Source organism: Cyprinodon variegatus, unplaced genomic scaffold (genome assembly GCF_000732505.1).
Source record: "Cyprinodon variegatus isolate N-32 unplaced genomic scaffold, C_variegatus-1.0 Scaffold29, whole genome shotgun sequence".
NCBI lineage: Eukaryota > Metazoa > Chordata > Actinopteri > Cyprinodontiformes > Cyprinodontidae > Cyprinodon > Cyprinodon variegatus.
This window is the reverse complement of record NW_015150482.1, coordinates 1,866,148-1,881,370: the sequence shown is the minus strand read 5'-3', so window position 1 is coordinate 1,881,370 and position 15,223 is coordinate 1,866,148. Positions and strand designations below refer to the sequence as shown.

The 15,223-nt window shown below is 36.2% G+C and overlaps 1 protein-coding gene across 1 annotated transcript in view; it reads right to left on the bottom strand.

Annotated features, from left to right (window-relative positions):
* The window catches only part of hcfc1 (host cell factor C1), a 16,155-nt gene extending 10,388 nt beyond the window's left edge, over positions 1-5,767 (bottom strand). Inside the window, exons 1-12 of the mRNA XM_015398639.1 lie at positions 5,607-5,767; positions 4,263-4,463; positions 3,500-3,648; positions 3,094-3,254; positions 2,780-2,988; positions 2,186-2,270; positions 1,981-2,087; positions 1,710-1,889; positions 1,379-1,621; positions 1,146-1,294; positions 841-1,023; positions 76-300 (exon numbers count right to left, since the gene is read on the bottom strand). Coding sequence (XP_015254125.1) covers positions 76-300; positions 841-1,023; positions 1,146-1,294; positions 1,379-1,621; positions 1,710-1,889; positions 1,981-2,087; positions 2,186-2,270; positions 2,780-2,988; positions 3,094-3,254; positions 3,500-3,648; positions 4,263-4,458 — 1,887 coding nt within the window. The 5' untranslated portion in view covers positions 4,459-4,463; positions 5,607-5,767. The remainder of the gene's footprint in view (positions 1-75; positions 301-840; positions 1,024-1,145; positions 1,295-1,378; positions 1,622-1,709; positions 1,890-1,980; positions 2,088-2,185; positions 2,271-2,779; positions 2,989-3,093; positions 3,255-3,499; positions 3,649-4,262; positions 4,464-5,606) is intronic.
* Between the last annotated feature and the right edge of the window lie 9,456 nt (positions 5,768-15,223).

Here is a 15,223-nt window from a genome sequence, read left to right as displayed (position 1 = left end):
TATATATATATATATATATATATATATATATATATATACATATATCTTAGAAGATGAAGAGTTTTGGGTTCTTACCAATGTGCCACTGCTACCCATGGTGAGGGGACTCTTGACCAGGGTGATGGTCTTGGTGACTCCTCCCACCACAGTGGTGACCACCTGGGCCTGCTGAGCCACTGTGACAGCACCAGATTTGTGTACAGTGATGATTGGTCTGGTGGTGGTGGTGGGAGAGGACGCTGTGGCCGTGCCCACCTGGGCTGCAGCGGTTTTCAGCATTCTGGTGGCTGGGTTACTCACCTGTGCAAGGAAAATTAAGTTTAAGCCAAACTAAGAGAAATGACGTGATGTTGAAGTTAACAGCTAGCCGCAGCAGCTTAGAGCAAAGCAAATCTCTGAACATATTCAGTTTAAACACAACATCAGTTTATAGCAATACTATTTCATGAAGCTTTAAACGATAAACCAATATGGCTCTACAGAAATTGTATTAATCTAGGGTTTGTAAGTTGTCTGTAAATGTGTCCACATTTTTGAGTTTGCTTCTAGTGTAAAGCATTTTGAGTGGTCTGCATGTATTATATAAAATCACTCAGTTAATCATCTTATTGTTAACAGTATTAATGTAACAATTCCTTCATTATTTATGAAAACCAATACACAATTATTAACAGAAATATAAAACTGATCTTGTGTGAAACGCACTGAGAAAGGAACGTGTTTAAGGGAGAAAAACTGACAGGAAAGAAAAATGAAAAATACAGAAATTTCCCCCCTTAAATGCTAAACTGACAGACTGTTTTGAACGTTGGAAATGAGGGCATATATTCAGCTGATTACCATTACAGGAGAAGCCATTTTCACTGTGGTGGTGCCAGGGGAAACAGCGACTGTTTTCAGAATGGTGGCACCAGTGGGAACATTGAGAACGGTGCCACCAGAAGAGGGCGGGATCTTCTGTGTGGCTGCAGCTGCAGCAGCTAAAGCTGCCATTCCACTCATCTGAGGGCTACTTCCAATTGGCTGTAAACGGAACAATTTCATTATTTGGCTAACATAAAATACATTAACATAGAAAGCATTAAATAAAGGTGGAACATGAAGGAAGTTAAACATTACGGATAGTTGTGTGAAACTACTCATACCGATCCTTGGGTGGTTTGGGTAGGCACTACCATGCGAACACCTGGAGGAAGGGAGGTCACGGTGACGGGGGATTTCCCCGGCTGGCTTGGGCGAACTGTGACAACAGATGCACCAGTGGCAGACTGTTGGGTTGCAACCTTTAAAACAGCTGAGGACAAGCAGAAAAAGGAAATTATGATATTTTAGTTATCTAGCACATATCCTCCATGTCATCAAGGAGTGCCCTTGTTACCTGTCTGTGGTAAACTCTGTGCAGATGGAGCTGCAGCAGCAGGTGCAGGGCTCTTTGGAGAGTTGACGGGCTGTGAAGGGGTTGCACTCGTAGCTGGTGAGGCTGCGGCTGGGGTCGCAGGTATGTCATACTTTTGCAGCTGCAGCAAGTAAGTGTCGGCTGTGGAAACTGCTCCCCAGCTAACCTCCAGAGAGTTTGTGTTGGCACGGACTAACTGAACCCTGGCAGGAGCATGGGGTCGCTCTGCAGGACGAAAGGTGGTAATTACAGGAATGGGAACATTTTCTCCCCAAGCAAGTCACAAGTACCTTTAATGTTGCAGCAGACTCACCTGTTTCTAGATACCAAAGGTCTTTACAACAGACTTGGTTGTTCCAAGCTTTGCGATAACCGTCACGGCCGCTCCAGACATAGAGTCTGGAATTGATAGCCACAGCGCAATGGCCGGCACGAGCCCGAGGGATGTTATCTTCCAAGGTATCCATCAACACTGTTTCCCAACACATAGTGTCTGCAGGAAAAAAAAACAAAACAAATGTTTAGCATCCTGTCAACTGTTTTACTCCGCTGTATATTCAATGAAAACTAACAGTGAGACAAACCGAGATTTAGGCAAGCAAGAGTGTTTGTGCATTTCCACTCTTTCTCGTGTGTGGCCACTTTGACATCATCCATCACCAGAGGAACCCATCCGCCAAAAACATACATCCTGCCAAGCAAGAAAACCCAATCATGGTAACCTTTCATTATTTAGGCATCAGAAATTCAAACTCTAGATGTTAAACACAAATGAACTGGGCTTCCTACTTGTTTGTGATTGTGGTGGCAGAGTGAAGACTTCGTGGAAGAGGTGCTGTACCACCTACTGAAGGTTTGTGCCACGTCAAGGTATCTAGGAACAACAAGTAAAAATTATCAAAGCTAACATCACAACATTTTAACACTTACAACCAGGTATAAACTGGATAAGATAAGCAAGCGGTCCATTAATTTGTACCTAACAAGGGGACGCTGCTACACACCACATTTAACAGAAAATTTTAAGTAAATGGTCTACTGGAAAAAAAAAGTTCTTAGAACACCAAGAAATTTTACATTTATAGGAGGCAACTTACACTTCTTATTTTTTTTTTTATAATAAAGAAGGTCAGCTGATGCTAATAATAATAATCAGAACCAAATAAGCTGAATTTCTATATACTACAAAATATTATTTTAAAATTAATGGCTATATATTAAAATCAAAATATCACAATTGTATACATCGATACAAAAAATATTCTATTTGTAAGTGATAATGGGAGTAAAAAAATAAACCGGTTAGGAGCTGCCAAGTGTAGGGTTCACCTGTTTAAACAGTTGTTCTTCATTGATTCCTTAAATTAAGAGACAGACACCTACCAATATCAAGAGTCCAAAGATCTCCAAGACGACAACCACTCATTCCTCCATAGATTATCAAGCGAGACTTCCTGGTTGTCTTTTCTGTGTAGACCACAGCAGTGTGACTCTCTCGTGGTGGAGGCAGAACTCCGTATGTGATGGGAATATCCCAACCAACCACACTAGAACCTGGGCGAAGCTCGAGTGTGTACAAGTCATTTAGGTATCTAATTGAGAAAACACAAAACAAAAAGCACAGATATTCAACACTCACGTTGCTGCCTGTGTCAGTCAAGGATGATTCTGATTAAACCCACCCCACCAACTCTTACCTGGGAATGTTGTTCTTGGGATCCTCACTGTCATTGGCCAGTCCACCAAACAAGTAGCATTTGTTACCAACGAGTGAAAAGCTATGACCAAGTCGAGGACAAGGTGGGGGTCCATTTTTCGGATTTTTGGCTTTCAGTTTTTTCCATTCCCATCTGCTGGCCTGTTACGAAAACAACGATTCAATTGTTTTTTTTTATCTATTTATTAACAGTTTTCATATTACATGGTAACTGAAGTTTTTTCTTTTAACATTTATGATGTCATACATTTTGAGTGCAGACATATCGAAACAAACAAACTGGACATAAAAAAGGGAGGTATATAAAACAGTAAATAAAAGTGAAGCATTCAATTGCCTGGTTGAACAGAGATAAAAGTATTATTTTTTTCTATCAGATGGGTTACCTGTAGCTCATAGAGGTCGTTGCTATATTTTCCATATTCCACCATCCCTCCAAACACCAGCAATCGTGTGCCATCACATACAAAACCATATGCAGCACAGCCCGGAGGGATATCACCACGGACGGCTGGGATAAACCACTGGTTTGTTGCTGTTATAAAAACGTAATTAAACAAGATTATTTTATTACTTTTTTTTTTTTTTTACAGAAATAAAAAACTAAAATAGTTGGTGCTGTATAAATATAACTGCTGTATAACCAGGAAAAAACTCTAATCTGCTGCAGAGATTATTTTTCAATCTTTACAGAAATATCAAAACAAACAAAAAAAATCTTAAAAAGTAACAAATACTATAAGTTAACACAATTTCTATATAAATTATAATCAGGATTTTAGAGACTGTTGTTAACTTGCACACACAGAGCGATGGCTTTATTTATCTTTTTTTATAAACAGGAAAGTGGGACACAGGATGTGCCTAGCCAACCAACATCATCCATTTTATTTTAGCCCGCCTTTTTTGAACTTGCATTGACACACTTTCCCCAGCAGAGGGGGACTATATTAATCAAAGAAGGGTTTGTTTGGCCTGCTGAGGCCTGGTCACAGCCCAACTTTGTAAATCACAAATGTTCAATAAATTTTAAAGTTTAAAACAGCAGCCGGGTAACACTGCCCTGACCATCTCTTATAATACAAACAAACAATTGCACATTCTTTATAAACGTAACAGCAAACGTAAATGATGCAAATCAAAACTTACCTGTGTTGTACACATGTAACTCATCAACAATTCCCTCGTTTCCACCTCCAAACACAACCATCAATTCCTTTATAGCCACAGCTCTGTGTCCATGCCGGGGCCGAGGGACCGGACCCGACCATCCAAGAACCCGCTTCCATCGCGGCTGCAGAACCGACGGAGTGGTCCCAGACACCGCGGAACCGGGGGCAGACATGGTTTCTGTCGCAAAGAAAAAAAATTGAAAACTTGTATAACTAACTCACAACTAATGCACTTATTTCCATAAAAACAACTCAAAATATGCATCAGTAGCATATAGCTGCACAACACAGAACCACTGAAGATTGTTGTTGCGGTGAGAGCAGCTGGGTCGCTAAGTAGCTAGCGCTAGCTTCGGCTAAAATGCATATATTCCAGAAACTACTCTAAAACGTTTTAAAATACTGCTTACGTAAACTGTAAAACGTAGATTCGATGCTTAACGTATCTCCGAAAATGCATAATCCCTGTACTCAAAGGTATTTAAAACCATTGATTTCAATTTATGGAAGCAGCCATCTTGCAAACAAACGGCCGCCGCTAACGCTGCTACCGGACTGAAAAATGGCGGAAGCGAATTCACAAGCAAAACATATGTAAACTAAGACGCTGCAACTTCAAAGAAAATCTAAACAAACACAAAAAGCCCGCCTATTAAAAAACGACCCAATAAACAAAACAACATACAGCCTAACAACGTATTTAATTCATTTTTTACCGTTAGCACTAGCTGGCTATTTTCATGCCTCTCTGGGAGTCGCCATATTGTAGCTAGACAAATTAGCATTTTTGCAACGACTTAAACGTAGGTAATGCTATATGGAAGGTGCCGCAACAACACCGAATGAAACACATCGTCTACAAAACATAACATTTCAACAGCTATCAAGATATTTAATCAAATTAACAAGCATATAGAGGCTACGGTTGTAGCATACAAATTTACTGTTAGCCGTTGCTCGGTTGCTTTTGCCGCTAGCTACTCAGCCTAATTTAGCAATGCTAACAGGGTTAGCTTTGCGCCTAGCATCTGTCAAAGCGTCCCCAAAAGTCACAATTAAATTCGTTGCAACATTAGCTAACCTTCGCATGCAAAAGATACACGAAACAAGTATAGTTGCAGCCACACTCTTAAAACCTAGCTAAACGTAGCGTAACAATAAAAACACTATGTTATTATGTTTCACGCCGTCTCTGGAAGCAGCCATCTTTTCGACAATCGGCCTACTTCAGCGGCTCCCTCAAGAAAAATGGCCGGGCGCTCTGCCACAACAAAACACAACAAACCAGCACAAGGTGCAACATTTAGCCAGTTTTACTTACTTAATCCGATGCAGTAGATGCAAAAACACTACAATGTGCTCTTATCTTGTGACAGTAATCCAAATTCATTCGATTTGTGAAGAAGTATTTCCTCTCATGCCTGCCTGGAAGCTGCCATCTTCTTGACAACCAGAGGCGGAGGAAAATGGAAGGGAGCTAGCGTCACCCAAAGTAAACATGGCGACCAAAACCCGCTCGATAAGCATTTCACACTCCAACACATAAACCGTTATTTGTTATTTGACATTCTAAGTTAGGAAATATTTTTTTAATCTGCGAGGACAGTTCTCTGCTGTTTTCGACCAATAATATAAACTTTGTAAAATGAACATTTTTGAAGAGTTGAGCATATTATAGCAAGTTCTGTCAAAACTGTTGGGTTATTGTCCCTTAGTAAAGATGGCGACACCCATACCGAAGCTCTTTTTTACCTATCGTGGGTGGAGGGGAGTTTATTACTGTCAAAACACAATGGTAAACCTATACCTGAGTAGAAATGGGCAACACAAATCAGAATATGGAATTACTGCTCTCAAATTTTAATCCCGACACGCCCACGTATCGGCAACCATTATTGCGCCCTCCACTGACACATTTACTGCACCACTTTAATGGCGCTTGTTTGACAGAAAAGTACCTTAAAAACACCAACAGTAGAGTAGGAAACATAAAATTATTAAGCCCACATCTTTGCACAAAAGTGTTTTTTTTTTACTGCTATAGTTTAATATTCTAAGTTATAGCCTAGTTGACGTTTTATTTTCGATTGGATTCAATGGCCTATTACTTAAACAAATACACTTTTAATTAAATTTTTATTAAAATAAACTTGAATATGAATATATATTTTTTTTTACAGTTTATGTGTATATTTAGTTAGAATGAACTAATAAGCACAGTAGCTCTGTCTGTATACTTTTTTTCAATATTTTGCTTTTGCCGAAAACCTGAAAAGAACCAGTATCTTAACAAAATGCTTTATTCAATAATTTAGCTTCTTATCTGCCTGCTTACCTGTTTTTTTTTTTTTTTTAGCTCTATTAGTTATGCATTTATTTCACTATCAAACAATTTCCCAGTTACCTGAATATTTGATTACATATTTATCAAATAATTGATCTTGTTTAGTTACTAGCTTTTTATATAGCTTTATTTATGTCATAATATAATATAAGGGTGACATTTTTTTTTTTTACTGATTAACAAAGTAGCAGGTGTGGCTGTTTTTTGCTTCAGGAAAATACCAGATATACATTTATTTTTTAAGACAAATTTCCACAGTTTCAAGGAACAAGAACAAGAATTTAGATTCAAAGAAATATGAGAAACTGTAGCAAAAGGAAGAATATTGTTACTGTGCTGTTTAAAGATGATGTTGTTTATGAAAGTTGTTTATGTGTTCATACAATAGATATAACTTTATAGATCCCTTGATAACATAAAACATATTTCTCAGATTTAAATATACTGTGGTGTTAGACTCAGCAGATTTCCGACCAATACAGATCACAGACCTAGAAGAAAATAATCCAGACATTTACTTTATTTATCGTTCTTTAAACATGTGTCTATGTCTGTGGATTTTTTTTCTAAACCTGCCTACACTTGCAGGAGGGTTGTCCATGGACAATAAGGCGGATTAAATTCCTTTTATGCTATAAGTATAGAACATCTAAAAGAGCAGCTGCATTTCTAATATGCAGGCATATATTTAGAATCTGTGTTTGTTTTGACATTAGAAAAGGGAATTGTTCTATTAAACCCAGAGAAAAATACCACATTAAAATGTTGCAATGCATTTCGGTTCCATTAGATGGCAGATTTTTGCCAGATAACAAATCTCACTGAATAGAACAAGTACAACAAAACCAAAGATTTAAGTTGGGTTTTTTTGTATTAATGTTTGGTAAAAAACAAAAAACAAAAAAAAAAACAACAAACAAACAAAGTAATGATGATAATTGAGAATAAAAAAATAAAACATCCAATTTTAATTAGAATATGTTAACCCCCTTGAAGGAGCTCCACTTTGACCTCATGAGCAATAATAGATTGTCTTTAAAATTGGAGAATATAAATGTTCAACAAAGTTTTAAATGCATTTCATGGAAAGGGGAAAACACCTCAGAATTATATATCTTACGAAAGATCAAATAATTTTTATTTGGTCATGGGATTATCAGAAAATAGAAAGTGGTCAGAGGCTCATAGAATACAGGTTTTATAAAAGAACCCCCCCCCCCCAAAAAAAAAAAAAAAAAAAAAAAAAAAAAGAATCTGTCAAATTGAGAGGATCAGGGTATCTATGGTTTCAGTTTCACTTTTTCATTGGTGGTAAGTGACTGCCAGGAGTGAATTCTGTCTATTGGGCAGCTAAGCACCTGATCAGATGCAGATAAAATTTTCCCAGATAAATAACGATACTTTTTACAATTGTCCTAAAAAGAAAAAGAAAAAACAAAAGCAACACAAATGTTGTCCCCACCAAACAAGTTGACTTTCCAGAACATAAAACCAAGAAAAAAAAAAAATATTCACAGCAGATCACATTGTAGCCTGTATTTCCTTTGCATGTTGTATCTTTGTTTTACTCAGTAAGCATGTTAACCATCAAACTATACCTTTTTTTAATCACATAACAATTTAATTTAGAATGTGTTTCATGCTTTTCTAAAATATGTAGCTCAGGAAAAAGAATCAAGGTCCCGTTAAAGGGGTCAATGTGCTTCCTATGCATGTTACAGGAGAAGGATTAGGGATTGACCAGCAGAAGATAGCAGACTGTGTACTAATTGATTACGTCAACAGAATAATGATTGGATAAATGGAGAGCACATTTCTGAGAAGCTAGATGAAGTCCACTTTGCATTAAAGCCCAAATTCATTTGATTCATTTCTTTAAATAAAAATGTAAGAGTAATATCTATGCATAATCTCCAAATTTATAAATTTCCAATTAGAAAATTTAGTCCTTATTTATACAAGGTTGCATTTATGATGTCCTTTTTAACATTTCCACTACATGTTTTTAGAATCTGTAGTACTTTTAGCTGTCAGTATTCTACTTCATTTTAGTATTTCCACGGTTTCTGCAAAATAAGTATCAGGATAACTAAACTTAAAAATCATCCAGCATTATTTCCATGACACCTCACCATTGAAATCTACTGGGTTACCTATTCTACATTAACCCACAAGACTAAGTTGTCTGTTGAAATAGTTATCCAAATAAATACCTTGATTTTCTCTTCCTCGAGCAGCTATAAACATGTAAGATAACTTGGGAACTACAGAAATATAGAAAGTACAAAGTTAAAATCATATACTGTAGATAAAATATAGGGTTTAAGAAGAGTTAAAAACATAAAGATTTCTTTATTTAAACAAGACCAAAATATGCATGATAGGTGCAGAGTTGCGATTAGTTACCGAGAAAGTTCTCTATGATCCTGTCCATACATTTCAGTAATATGTGTATGAATTAAACATTTTATTTGATGAATAACTGAACAATTACATTTTTTGAATAATGGTGGTGACAGAGAACAGAATTAGGAAGCTGTGATTAGATTTCTATCTTGCTGCAAAACCAGAACAGCCAGGTAGTTGTTAATTATCAATATTATTTTTTTCTGGTGGCGGTGAGAAATGTAGCTGGTAATAAATCTAGAAAATCTTACATCTTCAGGAATGCTCAGAAATGCTTTAATGCACTAAGAACCTGGACCACTGTTCTGTGATGTTCTCCTACCGTAGCACCTACCGTGTACTTTCCCACCTCCTTTCCCAATCTCCTTCTGCACTTTTCTTTATGCCTGCAATCTGTTTGTAGAGCAGCACCTTGGAAAAAGCCAGACTGGTGGTCTTCTCCCTTAATAAGTACTGAATTTTTATCTTCAATATTAACTCCATTGTGAATGCCTCGTTTTTAAGTGCTTTGGATAAAATCGCATGTCTAATGCATAAACAGAAACATAGATGGTTTCATCTCTAACCTACGTTTCCAAAATCAGAACCTCAGTGAATCTGTAATTCCACTTGTGATTCTGGTATTTTTTTGGGTATGTCTTATCAGCTTTACTCTTTTTTTCTTTGTATAAAGCAAATGTTTATTCGGATTAGATAATCCTTGGATGAGTCTTAAGTCTTAAGTGCCAGATTCCTAGTTCTACAAGAGCTGTGAATCTTGCGCAGCCATGTCTAGGTAGGTTTGCAGTTTTGCTTAGATAACTTCTGTTTGCCCTAAATGTCTCTATAGTTTTAAATCTGGCCTATTTTGTATGTTTATTGGTTTCCAAGATTCTGTATGTTTGTTAATATTCTCAGGCAAATTTCAGACACCTTCTTAAAACAGAGTTTGTGTAGTGATTTGGCTGGTCTGATTACCATTCAGTGAAACAAGGACTGCAGACTGAATCCCTGCTTTCAAATAATGCATGAGCAGCAGATGAGCTGCAACTGAGGAACCTCAAGTTTTTATGCTTCTGCTGATTGAAGCACATTCCATTTGTTTCACTAAAATAAACCACATGAGATACCAACCATCTTTGATTTCTGTCTCTACAATCTCCCACCTTCACATAAAGAGCCATTCCATTGCTCTTTACTGAGTTTAAATGAAGCAAATGCTTTATCAGTATATAATATTGTTTCTCCCCAGTGACATTTCATCAGGTGAGCCCTAAAAGTGCACATATTGTTGTGTGTTTTAAATTAAAATACCTGAAAACTTCAGGATGATACTGGCAAGAAGAAAGAATTGGGTTTGAGGGTAAAGGTGGTGACAGCACTGCGGTTAGCACCCTCCTGGCTCCTGCGTCTGCCCAGTGCTTATCCCAGGCTCTGATTACCTCTAAAGTCTGATCTCGGAATGACGTCACGTCCAACTTAACTGTGTTACAGTTACAAAAGGGCGAACCATGAGATTTGCAAATTAAATTTTCATTGTTGCACTTTTTACTACCTTTGATATTCAAGGTAGCCGTATTGGATTTGAAAGTGAGGATTGGTAAGAAACCATTAAGTTTCCAAGCCAGAATTCCCAATAATACAGTTCAAATTCCTCAATAGAAGTCTAACTATATAAAAGAAACTACTCACATTTTAAAAGCAATGTAATATTAGAAGGCATCAGTCTCCTCTTAATCAACACTTCTAGCCACATTCTTCCACAAATTTTGATTGAGAAAAGCGGAAATGGAACAAACATGTTTAGTGTTGGAATCCACACGGCACATGGCGTTATCTGTTCTTGATCCAGATAAAATAACACAGGTAGAGATCATCCACCTTAATGACAGAAAGGAGGTTAACTGAGAGTAGGCTGAAATGTGATTAGCAGTCCTAATAGTATTGAGGACTGGATTAGCTGACTTCAAGTCTTTCCTTTTCCATAAGGAGCTAATTCAATCCCCCTATGCATGGAGTGTGAGCAAAGGTCAACAGCTACAACTAAACCACTGTAAGAAAAAAAAAAAAGTTAAAATACTGGCAAGAGATGGAGATGAAAATGACACTCTGCAAAATCTTGATGGATGGCGGCTGTATGCACTGTGAAAACTTGACAAAGACAAAAAATGCATAAAAACGCAAAAACCGATTGAATGCAAAAAGGCCTGCTTGGAAGGCAGTGAAAGAAGTGCAAAGTAACACATTTATTTCTCCATCTGTCCACTTATCATACCTGTCTGAAGGTTTGTAACCTACTGTAAGGAATTGTGGTTATAGGACTCTAGAATGTGTCCTAAATTTAATTATGTTTAATTAGGAAACATAATAGGTCTTTTCTCATGAGAACCAATTTGCCCAAACAATAACAGTATAACAAACGGTTGAGTTGAATATAGTCTAGGAAACACAAACATATGCTATGTCATGAAGCCACTGCTCTCACCAGTGGAGGAATATAAGCAGAAGCCTATAAATACTTCCGTTTGGGTTGAAAAACATAGTCAAGGATACGGAAGTCTCCATCTTGTCTTGAAGATATAAAAACCCGTTATTAAAATTCTCTGCATTCTGCATTCTTCTGAATGAAAACAAAACAGAAGTTATAGTCTTTGGACCAGAGTCTTTGAAAAGGAAGCAGATTAGTCAGTCACTTCATTTGGATGGGATTAAATTGATCTCAGATGATAAAGTAAAACATGTTGGTGTTATTTTTGAATAGGACCTGTCATTTAAATCCCATATCAAAGAGGTTTTTAGAATTTCCTTTTTTAATCTGCAGAGTATTGCAAAAAAAAAATTTTAAATATCCTATCAAGGGGTGATGCTGAGAAACTAGTCCGTGCATTTGTTACTTCAAGGCTGGACTATTGTAATTCATTACTATCAGGAAGTCCACAAACTGTAGTTAAAAGCCTTCAGCTGATCCAAATGGCTGCAGCCAGAGTTCTGTTGAAAATTAAAAACAGATATCATATCTTTCCTATCCTGACTTCTCTTCATTGGCTTCCTGTTAAATCCAGATAGAATTTGAAATCCTCCTTCCTCCACACATAAAGCCTTAAATGACCAAGCTCCATCTTATATCAGATATATGGTTGTTCCTTATGTTCCTAGCAGAGCAGTTTGCTCTCAATCTGGAGGTTGACTAGTGGTTCCTAGGATTTCTAAAAGTAGAATGGGAGGCAGATCTTTTAGTGATCAGGCCCTTTTTCTGTGGAACCGACTACCAGTTTTAGTTCACGAGGCAGACACCCTGTCTACTTTTGAGGATAGGCTTAAAACTTTCCTTTTTTGATAAAGCTTATAGTTAGAGTGGCTCAGGTTATACTGAGTTATCGCTCTTGGGAGCCATTTTTCATCATTCTGCTTTATTCTATTTCTATTCTCCCACTCTGCAGAATACCTTAGTTCAATCTCTAATGTTATGCTTTCTCGGCTTTGTCTCATACAGTAGTAGCTTCATCTGGTCTACTCCTGTTTGGCTGCAACACCATCCTGGTGAGAAATATCAGCTGTGCTGCTGCCATCAACACCTTTGTGTATAGATATTCGAGATCGGCCTGTTTTTCAGTGTAGTCCTGTTTCTCTGACTATGACTGGCTGGATGTGCTCTCTTCATCCTCTGACATGGGAGCTGACTCAGAGCTCGTCTGCCTGGTTGTATGTTTCCTGGTCAGGACCGCCTGTGGAGCTGGTTTACAGTTTCCTTTTATATATCTGCTTCTTTCTGTATGTTTGCTTCTGTCTCCTTTTGTCTCCATGTTGTGATTTGGTGCTATGTAAATAAATTGAATGAAATTGAATCTCCAAGTGTACTGCATCGGTGCAGCAGTCGGAATACTTCTCAAGAGCCGGCAATGGAGGTTTTCAGACAACAACACTGTCTAAATATATTTTCCCTGAAAGGCTATTCAAAACTGAAAGGCTATTTTACTGTATTTTTAAAGATATCTGAATTTCTTTTGATTATCTTTGGTAAAAATGGTAAATACATTCACAAATCATATATAAATAGATTACTCTACAATTAAAACACATATTGCAAGATTTATCAAAGTTTTAATATATAAAATATACACATAAAACATCCCTTAAAATAAAATAGTTTTCTTGCCACAGATTGTGGTTTATCAAATTTCTTACTACTTTTATTGCAAATGTAAAAAACGTTTATCCTTGATTCTAAGACCCTATCCTATCCTAGACAATATATTTGCAAGATAAGTTTATTATTATTATTTGGTCAGGGCCCAAATATTTTAATCGAGTAAGTATAGCACTACTTTAAATTTTTTTATTCAAGAAAAGTGGGAAATAGTTTTCCAAGAAAATATATAATACGTAAAAATGTATGCTGAAGTACTGAGTTAGTTGAATCATAAAATCAAATTTTTATTTAAACTAAGGTAAACAGACAGGCAATAACTGTTGATAATAAATAAAAACAAAATAAAAACATATATAGTATATATTTAATTATCCTTAAGTTAATTTTTTATTTCTTATGACTTTTTCAGTTTTTTGTTATTTGAATTACTAGTGTGAATTGGTAATTTTCTTTAATGAGAGGGTATATAAACCTTTAAGCACAGCTCTATATGCTAATTCTAGTAATTTAAAGATTAAAAACAAGAAAACATTGCCTGATTACAAATGAACAAATTCAGGCAGAAGAATACAATTTCCAGATCATATTTCTTTAATATGAACTTGAAAATGTATGGTTATAGAAGGTAATGCATAGATTGATTTCAGGAATGGATAAAGAACTTCCAGCCACAATATAGTGTTATTTATCTGATATTGGGTAAATTAATGACTAATTTATTTGTGGTAGGTAGACACCTATTTTACCCAAGTAAGAGTAGCAATATTTAGACATGAATAGTTAAAGGGGAAAAATATAAATTATTAAAATCATAGAATTATTATAAAAAAAACTATAAAATGACCCAACAGAGAATAAGTAATACTATTTGGATAGCACAGTTGACGACCACTCTAAACAAGTCTGCTTTTAATCTCAATTTCAAGCAATTTATGCTTTTAGCACTTTTTGCAGTTCTATGGGAGATTCTTCCAGATTAGTGGAGCATAAGAACAATTTCTTCATGTTTGGTTCTCATCCTTTGTATGCAGAGTAGACTTGAGCCTACAGACCTGAGAGATTTGGGGGCTTAACAGATTGAAAAAAGTATTTTATGTATTTGTTGCAAAGCCATTTTAGTAATTTATAGACAGATAACAGAAATATATAACAGAAATATTTTACTACCTGAATTTTGTTTATATGCTTTTTAAAGGACGTGCTGTTCCTTTTCCTTTATATGCAATATTTGGAACTCTGTAAAATAATATTGTGATTGTATGAGATGCAAGACTAGAACACATTAAGAACTGTATTGGCATAAATTATTCATATAAATCCACTGGATTATCATTAATAGGTTTTTCAAGATGGGAATAAAGGAAGCCCAGCTTGATTCATGCAGAGTATTGTTGAAGCACTTTGTGCTATGGTCTGGTTCCAAACAGATGAGTCAAGAACAAACCTGTGTTTCATTTCAGCTAAATTCACTCCAATTAACACCATTTCAATTCAATTCAGTTCAATTCAATTTATTGATTTCCTAAACATTTTTTTCTTGTTGTTGAGCAACTAATTAGCTACCCACAATTTTACTCTCTTTAGTTTTTTTATATTATAAAGAAAATGGAAAAGGTAGAAGGAGCTCCCCCTTTCTAATCTAGGAGCAAAATGGCCTCAACCTCTTAGGATCATCCACAGTCAAACTGAATTCAGCATTCATCTGTTACTCTTCCAGAGAAAAACCCAGTATGTGTATACTTAATACTTTGTTTTGGTTTTTTTATTATTATGAGCAATGTCTCCCAAATATGTTACACAGCATTTATATAGGTCAAATAAAAATAGAAAAGGGACCAAGACTTTGTGCTGGTTGTTAGGGATAATCCTAATCCTGTTCTGTCTTTACCCAGGAAGTTCAGTTCCTATAACATGGTGGTGATTCAGGAGAAAGCATGAGTAGAAAAACTGGATGGACATCTTGTGACACATCTGTCAAACTTTTAACTTTAATGTAATCCTAATAGATTTAGGGTAAATGTAAAAATATATATTAATATATATTTTTGTATTTACCCTA